The sequence below is a fragment of the Papaver somniferum genome, chromosome 5 (assembly GCF_003573695.1).
Source record: "Papaver somniferum cultivar HN1 chromosome 5, ASM357369v1, whole genome shotgun sequence".
In the NCBI taxonomy this organism is placed as follows: domain Eukaryota; kingdom Viridiplantae; phylum Streptophyta; class Magnoliopsida; order Ranunculales; family Papaveraceae; genus Papaver; species Papaver somniferum.
This window is the reverse complement of record NC_039362.1, coordinates 110931119-110950193: the sequence shown is the minus strand read 5'-3', so window position 1 is coordinate 110950193 and position 19075 is coordinate 110931119. Positions and strand designations below refer to the sequence as shown.

At 38.0% G+C, this 19075-nt stretch overlaps 2 protein-coding genes across 2 annotated transcripts; both read left to right on the top strand.

The window, feature by feature from the left end:
• Window positions 1-3395: 3395 nt before the first annotated feature.
• LOC113282417 (serine/threonine-protein kinase BLUS1-like) lies at window positions 3396-9380 on the top strand. Its single transcript, XM_026531410.1, has 20 exons — window positions 3396-3696; window positions 4027-4235; window positions 4354-4608; window positions 5342-5466; window positions 5637-5681; window positions 5776-5857; window positions 5968-6036; window positions 6120-6290; window positions 6397-6456; window positions 6742-6810; window positions 6927-7067; window positions 7167-7240; window positions 7393-7668; window positions 7839-7930; window positions 8057-8145; window positions 8228-8356; window positions 8447-8536; window positions 8645-8706; window positions 8792-8843; window positions 8972-9380. The coding sequence occupies exons 2-20, from the start codon at window positions 4056-4058 to the stop codon at window positions 9035-9037; spliced, it is 2127 nt and encodes a 708-aa protein (XP_026387195.1). The 5' UTR covers window positions 3396-3696; window positions 4027-4055; the 3' UTR covers window positions 9038-9380.
• A 386-nt stretch (window positions 9381-9766) lies between these two features.
• On the top strand, window positions 9767-14327 carry LOC113282416 (proline-rich receptor-like protein kinase PERK12). The gene is made up of 8 exons (XM_026531409.1): window positions 9767-11500; window positions 11573-12061; window positions 12580-12666; window positions 12786-12856; window positions 12950-13026; window positions 13155-13293; window positions 13389-13550; window positions 13643-14327. Exons 1-8 carry the CDS (start codon window positions 10609-10611, stop codon window positions 13895-13897), a joined length of 2172 nt encoding a protein of 723 aa, XP_026387194.1. The 5' UTR covers window positions 9767-10608; the 3' UTR covers window positions 13898-14327.
• The last annotated feature ends 4748 nt before the right edge of the window (window positions 14328-19075 follow it).

Here is a 19075-nt window from a genome sequence, read left to right as displayed (position 1 = left end):
CCTCCCTTTGTTGTCGCGGCTCCCTGTTTTCTGATTCTGGGCGAGGTTTTGCACCTACTAATCTGTGGCGGATTAATTTCCTAGTTTGCCTAGGCTTAATTTTGACAACCAAGGTCTGGTATACTGCGCAAGGCGCAAAAGTAGTTGATTGAATTCTATGTGTTGACACAAAGTTCTTTAAGTTCATTGCCAGAGAGCAACATGCTTTCTAATTGAATACCTTATGCAAAGACCTTATCCTTGATATTTGGAAATTCATGCTACTATGCTGCGAGTGAACACAAATTGTCATGCCATATCAACATTAAGGGTTCAGCCGGGGAACATAGCATTGAAAGCATACGAAGAAACTTATATTAAGCGAATATAGGCAAGGCGCCGAAATTTACAAAACATCTGGGATGGTTGCTACATGCGCCAGTCTGGATAAATTTCATGTAAATATATTGAATGACTCAATAAATATGTCAGTGGAGAGGTTAACACTCATGGCTCTGTTTCCTTACAGAGTGACGTCACATCAGATGCAAGGTTTTACAATTTTAACCCTAAGCTAAAAACCACCATCAACAGTAACCACTCTAATCAATCTTGTTAGAAGATATATGATGAGTTGTTGACAAAGGCTCTTATATTTAATCTAATAAACTCCTTTGTCTGGTTAGATCAATCTAAATATTGGTTATCGAAATAATCAAGTTCTAGATTTTCAATCAATCAATAGAGATCTCAAAGAGAAACTATAAAGCGATGTCGATCTCGTGCAACTAATCAATCAAGTTTATCAAAGATAAGCCTGTTCTAGTTGGATCCCAGCTGATCAAGGTTTGTACACTAAAGCCACAAGATACAAAAGCTAATAAGAATTCTTCTTCGTCTTCAAATCTTATATTTCCTTCAAATACCTGCACAACAACACTTGAATTCTCTTGTGATCAATCACGCACAAAACAGAGTCTGTTAAAAATGGATTATCACAAGACGTCTTTAGATCCGAAGATGGTTTTAAAGATCTCGTCGATACTTTGATCTAGTTTGAGTAAGCCTTATATCAGAAGAGAAGGTTCTCAAGAATAAACAAACTAGGTGCAGTCAATCAATATAGAAACTTTTATTAAATACAAGTTTAATTTCATAGTGACAATCAACAGAAACATGAAAATTCATGAGTATTTCCAGTTGGCAATCAACACAAGTTTAATAAATAGAACAACAAATTTCTCATTGTGACAACACAGGAAGTCCCTGCGGCTATCATCTGGACAATATGGAATTGGAGGAACAATCTGGTCTTCAATAATGTTAATTTTGAAAGGGTACAAGTCATTGAAAAAGCTAAGGCACAAACATATTTCTGGTGTAGGAATGCGGAATCTCTTAGCGGTATATCGTTGTATAATGTAAAGTCAAATTGGGGCCATTATTTTGTATCTTAATTTATTTTTTTAGGGTGTAGTCTTTTTTGAGTTTTAGTTTGTTTGTAAGTGTTTGTAAGTTGGCTCCCCTTGGAGTTTGATCATTTGGAGTTTGTGTTGTATAACTTTGGACCTTTAGTGGTTGACCCGGCTTACTTCTTGACCTTGTGACCTTGTGAACCATTTTCAATCAATTTTAATCTTTGTAGTATTTAATTTAAGTTGTTTAGATATTACATCATGCCAAGGATGGAGCATATGCCCTTGTGGTGAATCAGCTGAAGTGGTGAATCAGCTGAAGAATAAGTAGATGTTTTTAGGTGTTGTAAGAGCGTCCACACTGGTGCGAGTATAACCAAAGATGAAAGACTAAAAAAAAGACCAAATTTGGGTTTAGTCCGTCGTGTGACGCAGTGGGGAAAGAGTAAATTTGGTCGCGCGTTGATAAAGCTTACGCCTGAAATCAGGCGTTGATAAAGATAACGCCTAAAATGAGGCGTTTGTAAAGATCCCGCCTGAGTTTGGGCGGGGAGATTCACAAAAAAAAAAAAAAAGAAAAGAAGAAGTGGGGCGTTGATAAAGATAACGCCCCAAAGAAAGATTTGGAAAACTTTTAGGAGTGGGGCGTACATTATATGAACGCCTAAAGAGAGGCGTTATGTATACCAACGCGCGATGAAAGACGGAGATTATATCAACGCCCGTAGTGTAGGCGGACATTATATAAACGCCCGACTATATTTGGGTTTGGTCTTGATCGCCGACCAAATTTGGTCTGGATTTTACTCTTTGATCAAATTTTGATCGATGGTCCGTCCCACTACGCCAGCCCACTCGACTAAAAATTTGGGTTTAGTCGTCCACTGCAGTTGCTCTAAATAATCCGGTTGGCCTAAATGGTCCAATGACCCACAGACACAAGTAATCTTTTACTTATCAGAAAACATCGGAGTGCAACATATTAAAAAAGAAACAAAAGTTCATTGGATGTTTTTGTTATGAGAACTGTCAATGTCGGTAATTCGAGAGAGAGTACCTAATCATGTGGAGGTGTTTTCAAATTCCAAATTCATTGGTAAATAAGAACAAATCCTTTCTGCATCTTAATATTGTTGTCCGCCTGTTGAGCTTATTAGTCCCACATTGTTTGGGCAATCTAAAATTCTGCGATTTATAACTCTTAGGACCTCTCCACTCATTGCCAATTGGTTTTGAGTTGGATGCCCGTATTCTAACATGGTATCAGAGCAGGCTATTTGCGACGAGTCATTGACCGCGCCTTTACTCCGCATCACCCGATTTATTGTCCACGTGTTAGACCCAACGAGGCAACACGTGAAAGGGCGTGTTGAGCTTATTAGTCCCACATTATTTGGGCAACCTAAGATCATGCGGTTTATAATTCTTAGGGCCTATCCACTCATTGCCAATTGATTTTGAGTTGGATACCCTTACTCTAACACGGCCATCAACTTTGGGATTCCCGTTTTTGTTTACTTTGTTCCTTTTTTAAGATCATGTGCCCGTCATGCTGTCTTTATAAGTTTCTCCTAGTAGTAGTAGTTGTAACTGGGATTACGCAAACATGCCATCTGCCATGACGATGACTTCAATTCTCTCAAAAGCTCCTCCTACCTATACTTCTTCTGATGTTTAGTCATTTCAAATAATGAAGATGGTGCTCCCATTATTTTCTTCTGTATCACCTAATTATGATGAAGGCCTTGTCAATTTTCCTTGTCAGTATGTTAAGATTCGCTCTTTTACATACTGAGATAAGATGTTAGGATTTGATGTTTTACATATCCAACAAGTGTCCATCCATAACTCTTATGAATCAAATCACCTGAATCTCAGTCTCAGGCAGCAAGAAACGAGTCAAATCTGAACCAACAGCGATTAGTTTACCAGATTTCCGCAGTTATTTTTTCGTTTTTTTACGGGTTACTCAGTGGGACCCACAGTGCAAATCGTAGCCAAACAGTACATACTCTAATAATTACTTACTAAACTTTCAACTCTTCTGGTTTCTGTAGAGCAAGCGCGATTTATAGTTCATCTCACTTTCCCCCTTTTCTCTTCTCTGCAACTAACAATCTCTCGAGGAGACTGGGAAACAGAGACACCACCTCCTCAATTTCCCTTTTCTTTAGTTCTCACCAGCAATTTCTTTGGTTTTATACTGCTGAGAAGTGTGTCAAGGAGCTTAAATTTTGATTTTTGTGTGAGTGATCATTCGTGGCAGAAGAGATTTGGACAAGTTCAGGAAGTCAAATATTTGGTATACCCACTTTTTTCTCTTCTTTTTGTTGGTTTTGCATTTAATTACTGTCAGCATTTGTATTTTGTTTTTGTTTGTTAGGAAAACCCTAGTTAGTGTTGTGTACCGTTTAGTCATCTATGTGCTATGTGATGTTAAACGGCTGAATTCTGCATTTTTACTTCTCTGGGGATGATTAGAATCATTGAAATGCTGTAGAGGTTTGATTTTTATGTGTTTTGGTTCAATTTTGGAAGATTGTGATGAGAATTGGTGTTCTTCTTTTCTTGAATTTAGGGATTTGAACGATTTGATCGTTAGTTACCTTTTTGTGTGTTGTTGAATGTATAGGTTGCGAAGATGATTAATGATGTTGTGATATGATAAAGAAAGTAAGAAGCATGGCCGATAAAAAGTTTCCACTCAGTGCCAAAGATTACAAGTTATATGAAGAAGTTGGTGATGGCGTCAGTGCTACGGTCTACAGGGCTCTCTGCATTCCTCTTAATGAGATTGTTGCTATTAAGGTTTTGGACCTGGAAAAGTCTAACAGTGATATGGTATGTCCTACATACTTCTTCACTTGTAGTATCACAGGATGTTTATGTCTCACTTTTTTTTTTGGTTGGTGCATAGCTCTTTCTCATGCTTATGTATTTGGTATTGTGTTCTGTTTAGGATGGTATCCGTCGTGAGGTACAAACCATGATCTTACTTGATCATCCAAATGTGTTGCGAGCACATTGTTCTTTCACAGCCGGTCGCAGCCTATGGGTTGTGATGCCATTTATGGCTAGTGGGTCTTGCCTTCACATAATGAAATCTGCTTATCCAGATGGTTTTGAAGAACATGTCATTGCTACCCTACTACGTGAGGTTCTTAAAGCTCTTGTGTATCTCCATGCCCATGGCCACATCCATCGGGATGTTAAGGTATCACTTTCGCAAACAAACAAATGGCTTATTATTTGTTTGTTTTTATATTCTCTTATTTGTATAGTGCTGAGTGGCAATTAATTTTGAGAAGTGGACACATATATAATGCATTTCAGTAGGAAAGTATTTTTTGAAACGTCCTCACATCTCTTCAATTAGCATGTCTGCAGGAAGACTATCTTTGTCGTGCTACAGTTGAGCTTCCTAGCTATTGTAACCATGTTTAAAAAAGCGATTTAACGGAGCGGTCTCTTGAAGTGCAGAGCGGTGCATTGATGCGTTATCTATGTGTTGCATCGCAGAATATATGAACAAGCACAACTTATAAATATATGATACTTTTATTAAAAATAAAATAAAATCTCTATGGAACCAAGAAGTCATCGCCATAATAAAGTGAACAATTAGGCTAACTAAGCATAGGTATACTGCCTATTCATCAAAAGCAGATGAACCTTGCCGAAGAAGAAGAAAAAAACAAAGAAAACTGAGTTGTGCGCCAATTCAGCCTCCCCTTTTATTGACAGTTGTCCTCTTTAAATAAACTTAGGTTTTTACTTTTTAGGCTTTAGCATGTAAAACATCCGAGACCTTTGTTATTCGGCCGCATGCATCAAGTTGCCAATTATCTGAAGGGAAAAAAAAGCACGCCTGATGCGCGCCTCGAGTCGGTTTCTGAAACCATGATTCTCAGAAGTATTGTTGACCTTACTCTTTCTTTCTGCTGCAGGCTGGGAACATATTAATTGATTTTAATGGTGCAGTAAAGTTGGGAGATTTCGGTGTGTCAGCATCCCTGTTTGATTCTGGGGATAGGCAGCGGTCAAGAAATACATTTGTTGGAACCCCATGCTGGTGCTATTCTCATACCTGATTTTAACTTTCAGATATCTTCGTATCCAGATTTTCGTGGTACTCAATTAAAAGAAGTTTCAAATGTCATGGGTATTCTAATTCTAAAGACCACGCTAATTTAACTATTGATTGGATGCTGATTATTATTTTCCATTACTTTACTCTCACAGGATGGCCCCTGAAGTAATGCAGCAATTGCATGGATATGACTTCAAGTGAGTGCGTGACTGTTCTCATTAGTCTTCAGATCCATCTGTGAAAATTTATCATCTAGTATCTCTCTCGCTAACATTAGCTTTATTTGAGCAGGGCAGATATTTGGTCATTTGGAATAACTGCACTAGAACTCGCTCATGGTCACGCCCCATTTTCCAAGTATCCACCAATGAAGGTATATTTGTTTGCCTATTCTTTGTTTTGATTTATTACTTTGTAAAGTGGGGCTTCATGCTTTGGCTTATCGGGAAATCACATGAGCTGTCTTTTACCTTCTTATTGCAGGTTTTGCTCATGACATTACAAAATGCACCCCCAGGTCTCGACTATGAAAGAGACAAAAGATTCTCAAAGGTTTGTTTAAGTTTCATAGTGGTATATGTTGGAAAGTCTCTTGTAGCAGATCTGATGATGTTTAAACTGCTGCTGAATTCTAGTCTTTCAAGGAGATGGTAGCTGCTTGTCTAGTGAAGGATCCCAAGAAAAGACCAACTTCTGAGAAGCTTTTGAAACATAGTTTCTTTAAACAAGCTCGTTCAAATGATTATCTAGCTCGAGCTATTCTCGATGGCCTATCTCCACTTGGTGATCGGTTTAGGATGTTGAAGGTCTGTGGCTCATTTTTAAGGTGTTCTCGTGTCTAGTTTGTAAAATTTGTACGAGAATGACGACTACTTTGCTATGCCTGCTCTGAGAATTCTATTTTTTTTTCAGGAAAAAGAAGCTGACTATCTTCAGCAAAATAAGGGAGCATATGAAGAGCAAATGTCACAGGTGAAAATACAAGCTTGTTTGTTTTAAACATACATAATTGTTCGGGGTATAAAAGATAAAGCCTCGTTTGAGTATAGGTTATCTCTCTATTCGTTAAGTTTCTGGGTTGCGCTTACATTATATATTCCCTCTAGATAGTTTAAACTCACCAGCGTTGAGGTCTAACGTCCATTATGATAATTACTTGCAATTTTATATGTGTATAGAACAATAATATCAGAGAGCTGAAATAGATGATGCTTTATAAATTACATTCTCTAATTTAAACATCTTTCGGTCTTGTAGCGAGAGTACATAAAAGGAATTAGTGGATGGAACTTTAATCTGGAGGATTTGAAGAGTCAGGCTGCCCTGGTAAGGAGCTCCAATTTTCAGTTAACTAGTCCATCACCAAATGTTTCCATGTTTTGCTATTGGAATAAAAGCAAGAGGCAGTATCAGTACACTCACCAACATTGTGTTACGTGCAGATTCAGGATGATGATGACATTTCAAGTACACAAGAGCCAGTTAGCAGCAAGCGAACTGATGTATTCTCTGATTTAGGTTTTTCATCTGATAGACTGTCACCTGAAAAGGAGAACTATCTAACTGCTGCCCAAGCACAAGAGGTGCCAATACAAGCTAGACCCCATCCGTTTTTTACCTAGTACCTTTCACTCATTTGTGCTTCCTAAGTGTGTTAATTCCCGCTTCTTTGTTTCTTTTAGGACGAAATCAACGAACTTCCTGGTTTGGAGAATTCATTTGAGTCATTTTCTGTTCGTCCTCTTCAGGCACTTAAGTATATTTCTCTTTACACATATACTGCCTTTGGATTTTTCATTTGGTGAAACAAACTCTAATGAGTTATAATGGTAAATGATGTACGTAAGTTAGAAGAGCAACTACTTATTTTGAATATATGATTAATGCACCCAGTAACCATGATTGCAGAGGTTGTTTTGATATCGGTGAGGATGATACGAGTCCAAGCAGCTCGAAGAGTAAAGAGATTGTCCAATTAGAATCAGAACAACAGTTTCCACATCAGTTGTCACCAAAGATGATGGATAGGGAGCCTAAACTTACACTGCGTATTGGTGATAATTTGGAAAGAACTAGTACTTTACCGAAGTATGTTGTTTCTGGAGAACGTAAAAACTTCAGTGGTTCACTTTTGCCAGAGAGTGTGCTTTCCCCTTTCAAAAAGCCAAATGCTAATGGAGACAGGTGAGCTAATTAAAATATAGGGACTTCTTCCTCACCGTGATCATCATTAGCCTTTTAGGATATGCACGATCTGCTTGGTTACTTTGGAATTGCTTCCATCTAGTTAATGGAGAAAATTCATGATACTCATGGATAAAAAGTAATAAGAATCTGCGGTCTTTATTGTGAAGGGAATATCTGATACCAAAATATCAATCCGAGCGAAACTACAGTGGCACGTTGTTGTATAATCAAAAGAATAATGCCAATAACCACGTATCTGGTATGTGCTTTCTTCTTTATTTAACATCTGTTTCTTTTCAAATTGGTATTACATTTTGATTTGCCCTTGATTCACCTCTTCTATTGAGTTTCAGTTATCTGTTAACAAGTTATTTTGTTTGTGTAGCTTCCATGCATGCGATGGAGGATGCATCATCAGAAGCTGTTATCCAACGGAAAGGACGGTTCAAGGTCACATCCGATCTCAGTCCCAGGGTATGCAGAAAGGAACTTAGTAATTGGCCTTCTCATTTTCTATACAATGGCCTTTTAATCATTGCTCACTTTTCTGGTACAGGGTAGTCCTAAAACCAACCAAGTGAACCCATTTTGTGGAGGTTCTAATAGTCATACACCTCCAACTGCCACGATTTCGTCAGTGCTAGAAACACTTGAATTTGTTTTACAATGGAATTCCATGCAGAGGGTATGAAAACTCTGATCTTTTTATCTTTGCTCATTACTTGAAACCTCTACACAAGTCTTCATCTTTCATCTACGGTACTTTTTTTGACAGGAACAAATCCTGAAAATTATTAAACTTGTGGGGCAAATATATGGTACTGGATCAGAGTCAAGTGATGCAGGAATAGGTGACTCGTCACAGGTATATAAACAATTTTTTTTTTCACTTCAGGAACTCCATTAAGTTTTTTCGCTGTGTATAATGTTACATGTAGGCTTCTTTCTGATATTTTTTTTCTGGATTATATAGATGTTAACAGCTTCTGCTAGGCAAAAGGAATTGGAAGCTCAGACTGTTCTCTTGCAGCAGTGGTGGGTACTTTTATTTTACTCGACTACCTGGAGTTCTGGTTATTTACATCTGACTCCAAAACTCTCTTTTTCTTATTTACGTCAGTGTTGAAAATTATGCTGATGAGTTGCAAACACTGAAGCTGCAAAATGCTCAGGTACAGATATCTAAAAGCATTTGGTGATGCCCCATGCCAGATTTCTGATTCAATTCACTAACTTGTGAAGTAGGTGGACCGGACTTCACCATCCAATTGTTGTTGATCTCTTTTTTAATTTTCTGCAGATAGAGAAACAATTGGATTTGATAAAAGAAGAAGAGGCAAGGAAAGAGAACAAAAGCTTAGGATAATGAATAGATGAGTCTCTATCCTTCACCAATAAAATTGAATGTACGATCAAGCAAGAAGGTGAAATTTCTAGAATACGTGCTGTCGTATGCTTCTTTCCGCTGTAGTTTTAGTGTACATAAATTAGTTTACACGGACGTGCATTAGATCATGTACATCCCAGTTTTGGAATGTTTTTATATGGTTTTCATATTATGTCGTGCAATAAAATTATCAAATCTGCTGTTATTTCAATGACGAAGGTTCTATTTATATTATATATACTATGCTCTCCTTCTCCTTTGCTCAGTTTGACTGGGTTCATGGGTGTGGGTTGTTCTCAGGTTGTACATCCTGGCAATCTAACTTAAGTGTTATGGAATAGATGTGTTTACAATTTCTTTTGGCAGTTAAGGCCTTTACAGTGGTGAGTTTGGAGACAACTCTGACAAAATTCAAAATAATCTTAGAAACTTCTGAAAGAAAAATCAAACTTTGGACCTTTGATTATGGAACAAGTCAAGATCTCTGAGTAGTTGTTGCAGAAGGTGTGTTATTCCACCAACATCGCACAAAATGTCAAGACATGAAAAATGAATATAGCTTCTCTTGATATGGTAGTAGTTCCCACGTTTGGGATCGTTGCTTTGCTATTTTAATATCGGTAGGTGTTGGTTTTAGCCAAGTTTGTTTACTTCTTTTATCATGCAACATCATGGTTTGTCAACGGTTCGGTTCTGGTAGGGGTTTCCAATCTCTACTAGAAAATGAAATAAGTTGGTTGGTTTTGGTTCGAAATCTGTTGGTGACAGCTTTATTCCATTTGAAACTTGCTATCCTCTCGCACTCACGTTTTAGTTCTCAATAATTCAGCTAGGCTCTAGAAATTATTCGGGTGCAATATCTGTAGATATACTTGGTTTTGTTCTGTGCGATTCGTTCATGTACAATAATCTTATGCGACTGCCAGAGCTTATGTGGATGAGTGAGTGCGCATCCATTAACCAAATCAGACATTAAGCGATAAATAAATATCATGTTCAAAATTGCAAGGTCAACCAAGGTTTTAGGTGTTTGATTTTGCTTTGTTACAGGGAGAGGGGAAGCTAGCTAGATATAGAAATGAAAGGATAGAAAGAGATGGATATTGGTGAGGAAGAAAAGGAGGAGAAAAAAAACAAAACAAATCCTTTTGCTAAAGATAGACAAAGAAATTAGAGATTTTTTTGACAGACAATTTTGCATGGTTTTTGAAAATTTTGCAGATTTTTTTTCTTCTTTTCATCTCAGAGAAAAGGATTCGTTCCTGAACGGCAGTTGACGAATGCAGCTACAGTAGGCAATGTAGCTTCAGCTTAGAGCAGAGAAAGAACAGGTTTCCCTAACGCATCATTATTGTTATTGTATTGGGTACGATTTCTGAGGCTTGGGTTTCCTGTTCTTGTTTTCCATTTGTGTTTTCCAAAGAATAAAATAAAAACCGGAAATCTGTTAAAACAAAATGAAGAAATCCTGAAAGGCATGTTATTCTTGGGTTTATAGAGAAAGATTAGTGATTAAAGGAAAGAGTGTGTCGAATTAAGAGAAAGAGAGAATGTCAGATACGCCATTAGATATGTTGCCTCTTAGCAATGATGGATCATCACCACAAGCACCACCAGCCGACGGAAATGAAACACCATCATCTCCTTCAGGTTCAAACTCACCAGAGTCTCCACCAGCTCCAGATTCTAGTAAACCTCCTCCAGACTCCAACAATATACCTCCTCCAGACTCTGACAATACACCTCCTCCAGTCTCCGACAATACACCCCCTCCAGACCCCAACAATACACCATCAGATTCAGGAAACTCGTCGCCCCCACCAGATACAAATACTCCCTCATCTCCGTCAGTTTCATCCCCACCTCCACCACCACCGGAGTCTGATTCTTCACCTCCTACAGATTCCAATAACGATTCGCCACCTCCACCTCCACTGTCAGATGACAACAACACTCCTTCTGAACCTCCACCTCCACCGTCAGATGACAACAACCCTCCTTCTGAACCTCCACCTCCACCGTCAGATAACAACAACACTCCTTCTGAATCTTCTCCAGCTCCGAAGTCATCTAATGATCCTCCTCCGAAATCTGACAATCAAAACACACCGAACACTGATAACCAACCTCCTCCTCAGAGACAAGAGTCCCCACCTTCACGCGATGGTGCACAATCTAATCGTTCATCAAGCCATGTCCCAGAGCTAAGTGGTCCTTCCACCCAATCAAGTCGCACATCTTCCACCCCACTAGATTCCGCTTCATCTTCGAAGTCAGACGGGACAATTAACGTTGGCACTGTTGCTGGTGCAACCGTAGCAGGAGTGCTAATCATTGCTTTCATTGCCCTCTTTTTCGTCATTGCAAGGAGGAGGAAAAGACGGCCTTTAGATTATTACGATCCTTACAGACCACATCCACCAAATTACTCAGGGAATTCAGGTAAATAAAGTTATAATTACAGCTCGTGCTTGCTAATTTCAAAGTATAATATTTTGAGTTTCGCAACTGTAGATGGGTATTACTATGGAGGGCCACCTTCACAGCCACACTCGCAGCAGCATTCAGTAGGGATGCCAGGTGGTCACTCACAGGAGTATTATAGTGGGGGGAGACCACCAGCATATCCTAATTCTGGTCCAATGAATAGCTACGGTAGCTACAAAGGACCAGATTCGGGTACATTAGGAGGTGCGCAGTCGTCATTCACATATGATGAGTTGATGGGCATAACAGAAGGATTTTCTCGCCAAAACATTATTGGAGAAGGTGGATTTGGAGCTGTTTACAAGGGTCACCTTCCCGATGGAAGAATAGTAGCAGTGAAACAACTGAAGGCTGGGAGTGGCCAGGGTGAGAGGGAGTTCAGAGCTGAAGTTGATATAATCAGCCGTGTTCACCATAGGCATTTGGTTTCTCTGGTCGGATACTGCATTGCTGACGCCCAAAGATTGCTTGTCTACGAATTTGTTCCCAATAATACTCTTGAACATCATATACATAGTGAGTTGACTGATGCTTGTTTAATAATACTCCCTCCGTCCCATCATTAAGTGACCTATTTGGTTTTTAATTTTGTCCCATCATTAAGTGACTTATAACACTAAACAAGGAGATATTTCTAAAATTACCCTTTTAATTGATTATAAGAAATATAAGAAATATGCATAATTTGATAGGCATGTTTATATTCGTTACGTAGGTGTTTTAAAATGCTTTTCAATGGTATCAAGTTTGCGAACATCCGTGGTGTAGTTTGAGAGATAAATCATTTCAAAATTTCATTAATTATTATCCATAAGGATATAATTGTAAAAAATGCTTAAAAATCTCTTTTTCCTTGCTTGCCTTAAAATTTGTGCAAACTTCAACTAGGTCACTTAATAGTGGGACGGAGAGAGTATGCGCTTGTTGAATAATACTCTTGCTCATCTGCAACAGTAATCTGTTTTTATTGCTTTACTGGATTTTCAAGTTCTCTTGTGTGTGTTGAATAACATATAGATATGGCTATTCTCCAGCTCCAGGATTGCCTGTGTTGGATTGGTCCAAAAGAGTAAGGATTGCCATTGGCGCTGCTCGTGGGTTGGCATATCTACATGAAGACTGTACGTAATTTATTTATTATTAATGTTGTTTTCTTGTATATATTCCAAGTTATGCTGTTCTACTGAACATATTATAGTCTCTAATTACCTCTTTCGGTCGTCATCCTGCCCTGCTACAGGTCACCCAAAGATTATCCATAGGGATATCAAATCTGCCAACATCCTGTTGGATGACGTTTATGAAGCACAGGCAAGCATATATTATGCGCTTCCCATACTTCATTTCTTCGTCTCGTGATGTCTTACATTTAGTCGCAATCTTGGCTAATCTGATTGCATACAGGTTGCAGATTTTGGTCTTGCTAAGCTATCAAATGACATCTCCACCCATGTCTCAACTCGTGTAATGGGAACATTTGGGTAGGTTACAATCATATCTATTAACGAATCTGTAAGGTCCTTATGTAAACAGATGCTAGTAACAGTGATATGTCATAACGTGGCATCACTTGTAGATTATTAATGAATTTGGAGTTGTACATTTTCAGGTACATGGCACCTGAGTATGCTTCAAGTGGCAAATTGACTGATAGATCCGATGTGTTCTCATTCGGAGTGGTGCTTCTAGAGCTTGTGACTGGACGTAGACCTGTCGAGGCAAGCCAGGATGACAGTTTAGTTGAATGGGTAAGCGCATGTATCATTTCAGTAGCCTTTGACCTGCTGTTATTGTTTTCCTAGGAATAAGATGGAAGTTCCGCCGTGACGGATGTTTTCTGCAGGCCCGACCATTGATAGCCAGTGCAATAGAAACTGGAGATTTTTCAGAGTTGGCAGATCCAAGGCTTGAAAAGAGATACGTCGAGAGTGAGATGTTTAGGATGGCTGAGACGGCTGCTGCTTGTGTTCGTCACTCTGCTAACAAAAGACCACGCATGGTGCAGGTACAAAACAATTTCATCAACTTTTCTTTGTTCTCTTTTTTCATGTAACATCATCGCAATTTAGTTACGCATTTGGTACTCTCTTTTGTTAGGTGTTAAGGGCGTTGGACACTGACGGTGACATGCCAGATATCAACAATGGCGTGAAAGTTGGTCAGAGCACTATTTTTGAAGCAAACTCAGATCTTCAAAAATTTCGAATGTTGGCACTGGGTGGCGATGATACTGCAGACTATAGCATGTATAGTGGAAGTATGAACTCTAGAGCAGAGATTTTACCCCCGAAACCTCCACCAGGTTGGAGTGGCGAATCAGAAACTCGTGCCATTAACCCACGCAAATGGTGAACAGTGACATTCAAATACACTTTTACTTGCACCATCATTATTTGCGCCTGCCCCAAAGAGATGTACGTACAAATGAGTTGCGCCTGCCCCAAAGAGATGTACATACAAATGAGATGGGATCAGGAAAATCCTAATCGGCTGAAAAACGGATACTAACTTTGCCCTTTTGCATTTGAGTAACCTGATAGTTGTTTTTTCATCGGAAGTAAATTTTACTAGAGTATGATACGGAGTACAATCTTTTGTGAAACTTTTTTGTATATTTACAGCATCTTGGTTTTTGATGAACAATTCAAGGCACTCTTGGTCTACAACATCTTGGGTTTTAAACAATTTAAAGGCACTCTTGGTTTTTCTGTTGGATGACTTCGGATGAAAGGATTGAACTTTCAAAATCAATATCTCCGAACCCTCCTATTCTTGATCATTTTTGCTTTTTTTTTTTGTTTTGTATAAGAAACTAAAAAAAATTCGTGCCACCGAATTTTATTTATTTATTTTATTTTGGATCGCTAAAGAGGTAAAGAATTAGTGGTGCCGAGTTTCGAACTCGGGTCACTGATATCACCAATCAATAACTTTACTATTATACTGCAGTGACATCGATTGAGTCACCCGAACCTACACACTAAGTCACAAGACTAATTTCTTGGGTTATCGACTTGTCATGACATATTTCAATTTTACTTTAGAGTTATGGTTATGATGTCGTTGAAGATTTTAAGCGATAGAGGTAGATATCATGTCAAACCATGGAGCAGATAGTGGATGCTAATGGGTTACTAGATTACTGGTGAGGATACCAACATTCATATACGATAAACTGAAATAAGCTTTATTTTATATTAATTGTCAGATTTAGAGTTACTTTGCAAATTTTAACTAAATCATTAGGTGGAATTTGTATTAAGATATTGCCCAAAGTATATGTATACATACATGCGTCTCGAGGTGGATATGGGTTACGAACTAGATTTTGTGTTAGACAACAATTTTACGGTCCTCTTTCTCATCATCCTCTTTCTCCTACACTTATTGCCAAGGATCTTCCTGTCATATGCCTCTAGTTTGCATTGGATGAGCATTGGAGGCAGCAGGTGGGATAGAGCATTGGAGAGTTTGCATTGGATGAATTTGATGTAGACTCGGAATGTTTCATATTGACCTATTGATCACTTGAAAATTGCTTTGAAGCTAATAGTTTGTGTGAGACAGCTATTCCCGTCTTCCAAGAATGTTTCAATGATTAAGATGGAGTTTAGAACGATTAACCATTGATTGGATATAGCACAGAATGCGTACTTGTATGCTAACAGTTGCAAGTTATTCCAAGTCCGGGAACCATAGTATGCATACTCATATGCGTACTGGTTGGTTAGTTTAAAGTCCGGGAACTTAGTATGCATACCCGTATGCGTACAGGCGTAATAGTTCAAGTCTGGGAATTCAACTGAGTTTGGTGGTGTGCGACAGTATGCTTACCCGTTCGCATACTGGCGAACCCAGACCAAGTCCGGAACTCTAAGTATGCGTACCCGTTTGCATACTTGAGTGGGTTAAGTTCTGAAATCGGTTTGTTCATCAACAAATATATTTATATATTAAGGAATGCAATCTTTTACAAACCATGGCTATAATGTACATGAATTGATTCATGTGAATCCAAATCGATTTTGCTTCAATTGTATCTTGTATACTTCTATGAGAATATAAACAATTGAACAACTTCATAACTAGTTTCATTTGAGTCATTTGAACTAGTTATGATTAAGATGAACAAGGTTGATATAAAAGTGTTCATATAACTTCGATTAACTATTGTTGAGCCAACTATGTGCACATGTTTGGGTACGGTTATTCATACCTAAATGAAGTCACATTTCATTTGTGTATAACAAGCTAAGTTCGATCTAATGGTTGAAAGATATTAGCTTGACACTAATCAGGTTTTCATCTAACGGTGAATATTGAATGCTTTGTTACCAAGGTAGCATTGATTGCAAACCCTGATTTGAAGACTATATAAGGGAGAACTCTAGCAACTGGGAAATCTAATCCACACACCTCTTGTGTGATACTAGTTGCGACTAGAGTCGATTCTCCTTCAACCTAGGTTTTTCCTAAAACCATTATAGGTTAACGACTTAAATACTTCATCGGGATTCTGAAGCCAGACCCAACAATTTTCTCTGTAGTTGCGTGTTCTAATCTTATTTTGTTCTTTCGTGTTGAGTACAATCTTCTCTAAGATTTGATCGAGATTTAATCTCCGATAGGTAAGATAAAAAGTAGTCACAAATTCCTTCGTCTCATCGTTTGTGATTCCAATATCTTGTTTCGCTTACATACAATTAACATTATTGTGAGGTGATTGATATTACTAGGATATTATTCAGGAATATAAGACCGGTGTATCAATTGGTTCCTGTTCAACTTGATTTATCAAAAAAAATGAACAAAAAACTCGTAGGTATTTCTGTGGGAGACATATTTATCTATTCAATAGACTTTTCTGTGTGAGACAGATTTGTTTATCAAGTCTTCGACTTTGGGTCATTGCAACTCTTAGTTGTGGGTGAGATCAGCTAAGGGAATCAAGTATGCATAATCCGGCATGGTTCGAGAGGCGTAAGGAACGCGACTGTACCTAAGTCAGTGTGAGATTGGTTAGGGATCAACTACATTCCAGTCCGAAGTTAACTTGTAGTAGGCTAGAGTCTGTAGCGGCTTAATACTGTGTGGCGTTCAAATCTGGACTAGGTCCCGGGGTTTTTCTGCATTTGCGGTTTCCTCGTTAACAAAAATTCTGGTGTCTGTGTTATTTCTTTTCCGCATTATATTTTTATATAATTGAAATATCACAGGTTGTGCCTAGTTCAATCAATTAGATAATCCAACCTTTGGTTGTTGATATAAATTGATTGACGCTTGGATATTGGTCTTTGGTACCATTCAAGTTATTTCTCATATTAATCCGGCTCATAAATTTCTATCTATTCGATTGCAGATTGATTTGAGAAATTGAGATATAACTCTTGGATGTATTTTCCTTGATTGAGTCTGACTGTCTAGTTGATTCTCTTGGAGATATATTGGAGTTAGTCCATACAGATTGCCTAAACGAAATATTGGGTGTGGTTGTTAGACCCCCGCTTTTTCAGAGACCACTACTACTACTATTCCATCTAATTCTATCCACACCCATTATAGGAATCCTAATTTGAAGAATATTCTTCACAGTATGCTCATCAAACAAAGACTCGATAACTTCAGTTCTCCTAGTTCTAGACTCTCTATCTATTAGTTGATTTACAGACTTCATATGACTAGAACACATTTTAGAACTAGGTGGAGAATACAATTTTGGTAGCCATATATGACTCCAAATAGAGATGTGGTATTTATCCCCTATTTCCCTATAATAGTACTTCCTAACAATTTATAAACCTTCCTAATTCCTATCCAGACCCATGAACCATGGTTAGGAAGAATACTAGTTAAGGATCTGGATTGGCAAAATAATTATGTTTCAAGATAGTTGCCCACAAAACATTCGTCTGGTCATTCATTCTCCAAGAAAGCCTAGAGAAAATAGCCAAGTTAAACAACCCAGTCTTTCTAATGTTTAAACCACCAAAAAATTTTGGTAACAAAATATGGTTCCATCTCTTCATATAAACTCCTCTGGAGTCCATATTCTTACTCCGCTAAAAATTCATTTGGATAAAATCTGTTTTCTGAATCAGTATTTTGGACATGATGAACACAACCATATGATGAGAAGTCAGAGTCCCTAGCATAGTTTGGGTCAAGGTAGTCTTACTTGCTAGATTAATGTACTTAGTTTTCCAAATCCCAAGTTTGTTTATAAACTTATCAAGAAGAGGTTCAAAAGACTCATACTACACCAAGACACTTAGCTTGGAGACCCATTTTCTTAATTCCAAGGATGCTAGCAATTTCATTTTTTAGTCTACAAATACCCTTTTATCGAGATTGATAAATTGAACTGACAACCTGCTAAAGTTCCTGATTATCTCATTCAGATTCCTAGCTTCACTTTCTTTGGCTTTGAGAAAGAATATATGCAAAAAAAAACGGATGACTAACATAACGACATGAAACCCAGGGGATACCAAATACACCCAACTTTTTCGTTCTATAACTTGTATAGACAAAACTTAATACAATATCAAGCAAACTGACTTAATGAACCTTGACAATATGCATATAAAGTTTAAATATCAACCTTTACTCAATCAGTGCATGTACAGACACAAGGTCCTTGAACCTGATTGTTAAGAAGAATACTTGGACGATCTCAAAAGTAAATATCCAAGATCAATCTAGTCGTATCCAAATAATCCAATCAGAATTCTGCCAAGTGGTTAAACTTGTTATCTATCTTTCAAGATACGAATTCTACAAGAAACAAGTCTCGTAATCTACTACAATTAAGAGGACATATCTACTTAGATTGAGTACATACAAACCTGTGTAAACCCTACTATAAAGATAAACAATATAATGCTGAAAGGAAAAAACACAAGTGTAGTACGGTAAAAACTGATTCTGCTGAAAATGGTAAATTGCGTGTGTTGATGAGAAACGAATTCAAACCCTAAATAAATGTACTGCGCAGGAGTACTTTAGATTCGAGAGATCAATCTGTAAGACTCTGGTCTAAACCAAGAAATGGTCGTTCTATATTCAATTCGGTCACAAAGGAAGGAGAAGGGTTGATCTTAGGGAGGGAAGCAGAGAAGGTGTTGAGATCAGAATGATATTATCTGTAAGGTTTAGTTGTTTATGACTTGCTATCAGAATGTAGAACTGCTTGTAGAATGTAAGCTTAGGTTCTATGTGTTTCTGAATACTTGTGTTTATAACCAAAAAAATCGTTTTTTATTTCTGAATACTTGTGTTGATGCATGTAAAGCATCGCTTTTAAGCATGCATCTCAAACTAAATCGATACATATTAAGTGCCGCTGTTAGGAGCACAACCAGCCTTCTTTGGTCGAACGGTTGGCAGCCGAGTAAGTCGACTAAAGACGGTGTGACAGACTCATGAAGAAGAGTAGCAGCTGACAACAATCATGGCATCCCATTGGTCGCCTAAGATTGGATCTAAGTCGGTCAAATCATCTAGTCAAGTTGGATGATTAAGATGATTTGT